Raw genomic sequence first — 10,448 nt, forward strand, 5'->3', positions numbered from 1 at the left:
TGCTGTATTAATGTAGCGCATGCTTAGTGAGCAGTTTACGCTACTGTATGGGAGCCTGTCAGTGGTGAGGTGCTGCTTGATGGCCCTGAGTTTGATTTAGCATTTCAACAGCGATGTGCTTTCGACAGTGGCAGAATTTCTATGCACGCAGCATTTAGCATGGGCTATTCACTTGGCATTGGCCATGACAGCCGTCCCTTGGGACCAAGGTTATTTCCTCGCCATGATAGAGTTTCAAGACTAGTAAACAGTGATACCAGAGCTGATGACAGGACTGAAATAGATATTCATTGATGGTCGGTTGTACAAATCTTTCTATAGACCCTCAGTGACTACTACAAAATGGACACAACACAATGATTTCTTAAAATAAGATTTTTTAATATTACTTATTATCATAAAGATATATTTACACACTTTACAGAAATAGAAAATAAAAACACAAAGCTACGCATGAAAGGAAAAAATAAAATAAGTACTCCAAGAGCTAAAGCTTATCTTTTATAAATTAGAAACCAAAAGTTCAAATATGTACACAGTATTTCAACCATTTCTGATACACTTGTTTTATTCATTTATTTATTTATTTATTCATTTATTTTTGCCCAGTTCAACATCAAAACAGAGACAGGGACTGTACATTTGGCCTGGTGAGTAATATGAGCACACACCTTAAACAGGATTAAAGAGGTTCAGGAGTAATACATTGTCTTTTTAACTGTATTTTGCTTGTGACCTAGTAACACTGTTGCGATGGCATGTACACCTATACAGACTCAGGAGTTCTCCTCACACTACTCAGAATGGTGCTGGACACAGTGGCCATGTCCTGTAAATGGAGAACATGTCACAATCAAAGGGAGGAGGGGCCTGTTCTATTCTGGGTATGAAGTCTCATTTGACGCTGCAAGATAATGACAGATCATTCTCATTTCCCACGGAGGATGAAATCTAGTTATCCTATGGATTGCCCAGCCAGTGGAAAAGTGTGAATGCTTGGGGATTGAATCTCAGCCACTTGATCCTGCAGACATGTACATGATATATGATGACCGGCTTTAGATGCACAAGGTAAAACCATGGAATGTGTTGCATGCTAACTCTTTTCTGTTTTCCTTGGTCGGTCAAATCTTGGACTCGTTTTATTTTGAAAGGGATTTTTCGATTGTTGAGAGCTGAGTGAATGTGACAGTTACATCAAAGATTAAAGACCTAGAGGTTTGATTGACTCTTTGTGGGGGCTGCCTACAGCTAGACTGATACAGTGACCATGGCTAAGCTACTGTTTTTTTTTGTTTTTTTTAATCACTTGCTAGCCTGCTAGCTAGCTGCTAGCCTCTCTCTTCTTGCCTCCACCAGTCATACATATCTATCCCTCCTCAGATGATCCACTCCTAACGTGCCCCCAGCCAAATGCACATTTCGACAAGTGAAAAAAGGAGCTAAACACAAAAGTGACACCAGGGAAAACATGCTAACAAGTGCATAGGGACATTACTCAGGCCTTGTGATGTAACAAAGAGGAGAAATTTAGAGGAAACAGATGAGAGGATGGGAATCGTTTCTCTTGTGTAAGCCTTGCTGGAAAAGACCATTAAGGAAAATGGTTTTGCTCTGCGAGCGTAATGTATTGGTTTACCATTTCAGTTTGAGCCTGGACGTGCTTGTCCCTCTCCACCACAAGCCCCATTAACCTGATGTGCAAGGGGAGGGCTGTGGGCTAGGTTCTACAGGAGGAGAATGCCTGAAAGCTTTCACGTGTCCATGAGATCTTGTGCTGCAGACTAAATTTCTATATTGTTACGACCACAAAAGATACAGTTTTTCCAACACTGTATTTAAAAACGTAAGCTTTGGACAACCAGCTAGACAAGAATCAGACAACAAAAAATTGTCACAATACACTGGAAAACCATTTCATATCAAGAGACTCTTGTTTTCAGGGTTTGTTTTTCCAGCAGCATAATGGAATTGCAAAGTTGCAGCCTTGCGTGCCCCTACAGAGAAGTCTTGGAGCAGAGCCAGGTTGATTGATGGGCCTCATTGATACTGGAGGCTTTGGATCGTGTGATATTTGGCTTTGGATGTTGGATCCAACTGATAACCATCATCAGGGTGTTGTAGCAGGGATGAGGGCAGTTTTGGGAGACCAGGACTCAAATTGTACTGTATTGTATTCTACATAAACATTGGTTTGCTCGACTCCCTGGAGGGACAGCTTAGCTGGTGCAGATGGTGAAGATACATTCATGAAGAACAGTGAGGATACAGATGTCGCTCTCTTGGCTCCATCACACTAACTTCTCAGACAGGAAAATAGTGATTTTAAACCCCATATTCTGACCCAATCTACTCCAACATCCGAACTCCTGTGGCTTAGAACTCATATATACCCCAGCCCATATCCTGCTACTATCGCCTCCAATAATACATGAGACACTCCGAGCCTCATTTCCAAGGAGCATTAATGAAATCTACATCTCTGTCTGAGACGATATGAAATAATAATGGGTGCGAAATTATTACTCTTCACAGGGCCCTAAGATTTAATACATTTTTAATCAAGGTGAGCTTGGCTGGGTGTATTACCACTGTGATTTTAGATGCTCTCTTAATAAGAGTTTCTCATGCTGGGAGGCAGCAGATGTGCTTGAGAGTACTCTGCTTTATATTCCCAATCTCTGTGTGAGAAATGGCAATGGAAGAGAGATAATATTGATATTGAAAGTCTAGGTTATAACTAAGCGGGTTAGAAAAACAACGTGCCAGCTTTCTTGCCTGGTTGTTTATGAAAGCCATTTGTGTTGGGATGTTTTTCACTACGGTCTAGTGAAAGCCATTCTTAACTATAGTTGAAACCAGATTTAGATTAACGGACCAACCGAAAAACAGATTTCCCCCATTCCCCCCTACACCTAACAACAAACCGGATGCTGATTGGATGGTGTCTGCTCTACAGGTCACAATTGTAGCATGTTACATAGTTACATAAATCAGCGGGGATTGGGGTGGGTGGGTAGGCGGTAGGGGGTGGGAGGACGGGGGGGCGGTGGGGGGGGGTTAGGGTAGGGGGAAGGGTGTGGTTCCAATCTAAGCCAATTTGACAATGAGCTCAGACTGCGAGTGGCCCCAGCCAGCCTTGGGGAGGCCCATCTGAGAGAGATTAGCCATTGGATTTAATGACCTTAATGATCAAAGCCACGACCACCTGTGCTGTGGAAGTACAAGCTAAAAAGGCAACTGTACCCGACAGAGGGATACATACAACCAGAATGACTAGCGAGGACTGGATCTGGATACATGGCTATAGTGGTGTAGCATAATGCAGACGGGAGAGTAAAGATACAGTAATATGTAAATATGCTCATATATAAATGTGTGTGTTTGTGTTGTTTCTTAAATAAATGCGCAAAATAGAAACTGCTCTGGTACAGGCTTCTATCACAGCACCCTGAGAAAAAAAAAAATGAAACTAGAACAAAAAAAATCTAAACTAAACAGTAATATATTCCAGTATGATGGAAAGGCATAGCATTCCGTCAACGAAAGATCTCTAAGGGTCAATCCAGCCTGATGCTAAACAGTCAGAGAAGAGAGCACTATTGGTAGGCTGAACATGGTGGTATATTTGCTGAGCTGACTGATGTCTGCCTGAAAGTGTTTTTGGTCTAATTTAACTGTCCTCCTTGCTACCACTGCCTTTAAATGGGATGTTGTTCTTAAAGAATCTTATATCGTAATGCATATGTCAGTGTTTCAAAGACTTCAAACAAGAGGTAATGTGTTTCTCGTTTCTCTCTTTCCTTTTCATTTTCCTTCATTCCTGGCAGCATCGTGGAGTAGGTTATTATTTGGCACTTAATTAAAAGGAGCGATAGTCTGTCGGTTAGGAGCGGACCACCCCTGCCAGTTAACAGTCGCGGAGAGAGCAGCTGCTCAGGGCAGCAGAGTGGCGAGGAGGCTGGGAATGGGATTGGGAATGGTTTTGGGAATGGGATTGGGATTTGGGAATGGGATTTGAATTGGGAATGGGATTTGGGATGAGAGGATTCTATTCCCAGGAGGGACATTGTAGCTGTAACCTTCAGCACATCGTTTAAACCCCAAGGTGTTAACGGGTTGTGTAAAATGGAAATATCTTTGGATTAAAGTATCCTCCAGATTAAGGAATTATTGTGGTGCTGAAAGCAGATTGGTATTGACTAGGTGTGCTGTTTCAAACAACTAAATAGAATCCTCGCCTCTGTCTGATTTTAGTTTACTTCACATATGTTTGTAGTTACACAGTACAAAGCACCAATTACGATGGTAATTTAGTTAGAATGATCATGAAATAAAAGTTAATGATCTTATCCTTTCTCCGCTTTCTGAGAGGAGAACCACGGACTGACTTTTGCAGCAGACGGGTGAGAATGTCGTGGGAGAAGTCGCTAACTTGGCTCCAATGGGTCGGCCATTTGTAATAAATTGAAAACTTCAGGATAAATGCAGTCAACTTTTGAAACTCTGCCACTGCCCTTCCTCATGATCACCACCCTTTCACTAGTAAAGCCAGAAGTAGCTACACGGCAATGGAATCAATGGCTGTGGTCACCTTGGGTCTGACAGAATGGGAATACCACACCACGGAGAAGAGGTGACTGACGCTTTAAGACTAAGACTTTGGACCGGGCTCCCCTGTCAACCACACATCATGCAAAGTGTGTGACATTGGGGGAGACAGCTATGACAGGGCTCTAGAAAGCAAATGATAGAAAAACACTTGGGAGGAGACAGAGATAGAGAGATAGAGAGCGGGGAGTGAGAGAGAGAGAGACAGAGAAATAGAATCTGGTAGCTCGGGCTCAATACCCCCCACCCCCCATTCCCTGCCCCCAATTCTTCTTAGAGCTGAGGGTGAGCGGCTTGTCCTGATTTTTTGTGGACAGAAGAAGAGTTGCTTGAAGAACCAGCAGGTGCTATGGACATCACTCTTCAGGCTGGGCAAGCGTAGGCCCTTCGTTGCAAGGACCCCCAAGGCAAAGGAAGAGCATAGAAATCAGAACCTGGGGGAGGGCGCTCGAAGCAGTGCCTGCAAAATAAAAACAGAAAAGTGCCATAAGGCCGCTGTTTTTTCCACAGGCATTACAGTATATGAGTCATGCAGGCACATCATCTTTCCTTCAGAGCAGAAAGCCCTCTGGGACTCTGGGTTGGTACTTTCAGTAAAATATTCAGAAGCCGAATAAGGCAATGTCTGTTTGAAAAACAGTAAAACTTTACATTACGATAAGTTGCTCTTATGTCTGTGTAATAATGTTGTTATTACTGTAGAAACAACAGTGATAACAGTAACACAAACTGCTCAGATCCATGACCATGCAATCACAAATGTACTATGTAACAAAATGTTGATACCGTACATCGTTGTTAAAGAGTAAATACAGAGTGACTACACAGGCATTGCCACAAACACAAAGATGTAACCAGCTGATTCGCCGTACTCTCTCAGGGAGAAAAATAAACAATTACGTATATCACCGTGGAACAGACCTTTTAAAACTAACTGTACAGTATGCTCAGGGAATTGGCTCAGTTCCTGTCAATGTTCAGTTCCTTATCTTTCCTTGCCTTTTATCTCCTTTGTTTTCATGATAATTCAGAGAGATTTTAGATGGCGAGGGCTCTCAAAAAACGTTGTTGCACGACAACAGGGTCCATTGACTGATAAGAGCCTGCTCTTGTTTCTAGATTACATATTTCTGTGGTTGTGTAATGCCATGATGCTCCGATGTGTACATGCTCGTCCTCCCAGTTATTGCTGTTTGTCTCTGTATATTGTTTATTTTCTCCATGGTATGACCTCAGCAGTGTAGCCCATTCAGGTATAGTGAGGTCTTCTGAACATACCAGAAAGTGAATGTCAAGGATGAAAAGTTGCACACTATCTCTACACACTGGTTTGATAGAGAGCTTTAGCACAGGATAGAGAGCTGTAGTACTATTTTTTTTGGAAGAATTGTAAGAAAGTAGTACTAGTAGTGCTTAATGGCAGGTGAATAACGCTCCATATAGTGACATGAATGAACAAGTTTATGAATGAATCAGTTTAGTTTAGGGGTATGAAAATCATTTTTAGAGCATACATGAAGAGGTTATGAATGCTATACATAGCTATACATAGACAGAGAATAGAGCTTCATGTATGTGTTATGAATGAGAAAGATTACCATTACTTTAGTTTGGGTGTATGACAGTCATAACCACAAAGAGATTATCAATGCAGATAGACTGTGGTTTCTGTCCTGCGCTGAGAAATATAGTTCCCAAAACTACAAACATTGTCAAGGGAACGTGATGCCCAAATCTGTGCCCTTTTAGTTATTAAATCACGGCTTCGAACAACCCTCAGCAAATCACAATGCTTGTTTTCATCCACCCCGTTATATAATCATTCATAGAGCATACGTGAATGATTCATAGTCTAAGGGTTGCACAGGACTAACTGCGGTAATGACAATTCAATATGTTGGCTGATTGAAATAATACATGAACGTGGGAGTTCCCATACAAGTCATCCATGAACAAACACCTCTTAGAATGCACCTTGACAGTACACGTTGCTCCCTCCATGAAGGAAAAACAACATGCTGCACCATGTCACAGAGTAGGCCTCTTAACATAGTGTAAAGGCTTATTTAACCAATGGGATTCGATCTTAAGGTCTCCTATGCTATTACCAATGCCTGACATACTGTATGCTGAGAATGAAGGACCTTTTTCATCCTGTCATGCTTTTTCTTATGTCACGCTAATGTCAACGACTGACACAAAGCATTCAATGTCAACCTGCATGAAATACGTACTGCGCTACTTATAAATGCACTGTGAAGAGGTGACAAATTTGACATTAAGTCATTATGTCAGTACCCTTCAAATAAAGGGTTATCTCACACTAAGAGACGCAAGGTCCTGTTGAAATTGCCCGTGGCTTTGTCTCTGTAATATCCTGTTGTCTCTAAAATATCCATGTTTTCTGATCCAACAGCTCTTAAGGATCATGATGATTCTGCAGCAGCTCTCCAGCTCTGGGACTCTCTAGGGGATGACCTGGGTTACTGTCTTTTAACTTTCTGCCTTCTGATATTTCCTCACATCTGGATTGTGTAATGCAGCAGAAGTCGGCTTCATCTCACAGGTGCCAGAATATAATGGATGAGTTGCCTTTGACACTGAAATGGAGGGAGGTATTGTTAGTGGTGGTGGTGGGGGGGGGGGGGAGGGGGGACTGGGGGGTTGGTGGATATTGTCAAGTGTAGCACCTTCCCTTATCCCTACTCATACAGTACACTAATTAGTGCAAGACCAATTATGACTTATCCAAGCGTGCCTAGCACAAAGAAATCTCTCTTTTCTTTAATTCAATGTCTCTGTTGAACTCACGCTTAGATCTTTCCTCTTGGGTGGAACAATGTGCTGCTGCAGCTGTTTCTAAAGACATGCTTCCCATCAGAAGAGGCAGAGAAAGAAAGGAGGAGACATGAACAAAGACAAAGCCTTTCAAGTCGATGTGGTTCTCGGTGTGGATGGTTGGATGGATCCCTGCTGGTTATCAGGGCTTGTGAAGAGTTAATTCCCCAGTCAGACTGCTCTCTACTGGGGTAAGATGGATGAATTTATGGAAGGCTAAGGTTCTCACATACTGGAGATAAGACATGCTCTTCCAAGATCCAAATAGAACCTTGGTCAAATGTAGATTTTTGTTAAAAGCCTCTATAGATAAAAAGACTGTGATTGATGAAATTAGGTTCATCATTCAAAAGGGCTTATTTCTGGCATCAGCTCAATGTACTATGGCAGGACAACAGACAATGCCATCATCCTATAGGGTCTTCCAACTGTGTCAAAATTCCAACCAGCGCACACTAATGTCGTGATTGGCATGCTGGTCAGGTTGAGCAAACTGGCACGCCTTACTATGGCTGTAGGATTCAGAGAGAAAAAAAAAATCCTTCAATGAAGTGAACTATGAACTTAGCAAGGCAAGTGAGAAGCTGGAGAGGGAACTGAACAAAAAGAGAAATCTTTCGCCTTGTTGTGATTGAAGTGGTGTTTGTGGAGACAGCATTGTGAGTCACTGAGCCGTTCCCTTTTATAGAGCTCCACAACTTCCTGAAGCTTCCTTCATTATGTGGCCGGCATTCTGGAGCTGAAAACAAGCATTGACCACTCGATGCGCTGAAAGAATGCTCACATTTTATTGGCCGGGCAGAGCATTGAACTTTTGAGGTCCTGTGTTGTCCCTTGAGCTCCGAATGCCCTATAGCTTGGGCCTTGTTCTTTGTTTTCACCTTTGTGCCGTTGCCTCTGAAGTTCTCTTTGATGGGGAGAGGCGAATCAAAAGAATTCTCACTCCATCAAAAATTGCACCAAAAACCCCCATAACAATCCATAATTCGCTATAGATTGTAAAACCTATGTGGGTAGCTTGGGGGAGTGAAGCTTCTCACCTCCTATGTCTTTCATCCCCTTCCCTTTAAAACTGATTAACCATGCCTTAAGGGACTGACATGTCTGTCTCTCCCCAAACAGCCCTCTCTGGTACGGGGTTAATTTATGGTGGGTCTTTGCATGCTGTCGTTGTGTGGTTGGCACCTCCTGCAGGGGTATTGTGCCCAGTCGAGCTCCCCTGTCTTTCACAGGGTCTGGGAGAGACATGTGAATGGGTCCTCTACTTCTCACTCCATGGACATGCCCTGCCTCCATTGAAAACCATCACGGCACAGCTCATGTTATCAAGGAGGGTCAACAAGTGCAACCTGAGGCTATGGGCTAGCATAGCTTTCTATACTGAGCGAGGGTAGTGACGATCTGCTCAGATGCTTGCTCGGGCTGTTGCCCGTTGTTTCATGTGTTCTTTAAAAATTAAACCTGCTTTGAGTTTATTGAATGACATAGGGTCTGTTTTTTTAATAGCGTTTATAATGTAATGCATACATCTCCAGAATAAAGTGAGAGAACAATATTTTCCCTGATTTATGGATGAAAGAAGTTTCACACAAAGCCTTGTTTTTCTTGAAGGAAAGTCAAATATTCTTTCATGTTAAAGATACACTACAGTGCTACTGCCATGAAACTCAACCTCACTTAGTATTATCATAGGTAAATGATTTTAATTGACTTTATCAGATTGAAGAAAAAACTTTTATTCCAGAAGAGTTGACTCATGCAGGTAGCATTTCTAAGCATAATCATCTTTCTTCAAAAGGCAACATATTGAGTTTCGCTACATAAACAAAACCTCCGGAGAGAGTGGGAGACGTTAGAACCAGGAGGCTAAAGTCCAATAAACTAGTAAGGACCTGTTGTTGCTCGGTGCCAACAATAACGACCCTGTGTTGTGGTTGAGTTGAGTGCGAACCTGCGATGGTCACTTACAAATTTCCTTGTCTTCCTGTTACAGTTTGACTTTTCCACTCGCTGTCTAAACATGCTGAGTGATGCTGCCAAGAAAAGGATCAGCCGTGCAGACTGCGGAATCGCACACTAACTCGATATTTTCATCAGCAGTCTTGATTACTGGAAAAGGGATACAATACTCGCTGACATCTGTAGCGAACTTTGGCATCAAGAGGTAGAATGAGGTCATCCAACAACATATCCACTCACATCTAAAATAAACGTTTCCACATCAATTCATTCTTTTTTGAAGAGACAGAGTGCTTACATCAAGTTGTCTAAATGCCTTGTAGTTACTTCTCTTGATTTTGTAATAACAGCATAATAAATTGTTACTATATACTGTAGTAACTACACTAACTGTATAGCTGAGATGGAACAGAGGTTTGCGTTTCCATTACAGCTATATGGCAACCACATGATACAGTGTAAGGGCGACACATGTAAAATACACCCAAAGAAGTCTCACCTTGCTCTAGAACGGCATGGGCCCCTTGTGGGAGAGACGGGGTCGTGGGCGTCTCCTCTTCCAGCCAGCCGGTCTGTGGGTCTGACCACCCCGGACAGGGTTCTGCTGGACTAGCTTCCTCACATTGCCCGCCTCCTCTAGCTCTCTGCCATGCTCTGTGGAGGCCATGGGACCTGTGGGAACAAAGATGATTTTTAGTGATTCTTAAATGGCTACCACTTTGCATATGCATCAATGAGTATTGCTATTGCTATTCCCATGGTCAGCCAGGGGGGTACGATTTTGCATTGAGCCAGAACTGTGGGTCTCTTGAATTGGTATGTTCAGCCCAAACAAGGATCAGAGCAACAGTGGATGAGGCAATCGAAGATAGAGTATGTATAGATAGTGTTTGTGTGTGGGCCTCTTTTAGCCCACCCAGCACCATAGTTCATCAAGTCAATGTGGTGGAACCAAAGCCCTGCAGATGTAGCTCTACCTCTGGGAGACACTCTATCCCTAGTGTCTCATGTCCCCTGTCACTTGCTTCAAGATTACAGAT

General features: G+C 42.7%; 1 protein-coding gene across 1 annotated transcript in view; it reads right to left on the reverse strand.

The window, feature by feature from the left end:
* Positions 1-360: 360 nt before the first annotated feature.
* The window catches only part of apln (apelin), a 24,041-nt gene continuing 13,953 nt past the window's right edge, over positions 361-10,448 (reverse strand). Inside the window, exons 2-3 of the mRNA XM_083686597.1 lie at positions 9,908-10,080; positions 361-5,071 (exon numbers count right to left, since the gene is read on the reverse strand). Coding sequence (XP_083542723.1) covers positions 9,914-10,080 — 167 coding nt within the window. The 3' untranslated portion in view covers positions 361-5,071; positions 9,908-9,913. The remainder of the gene's footprint in view (positions 5,072-9,907; positions 10,081-10,448) is intronic.

This window comes from Argentina silus (assembly GCF_951799395.1).
Source record: "Argentina silus genome assembly, chromosome: 15".
NCBI classification, from domain to species: domain Eukaryota; kingdom Metazoa; phylum Chordata; class Actinopteri; order Argentiniformes; family Argentinidae; genus Argentina; species Argentina silus.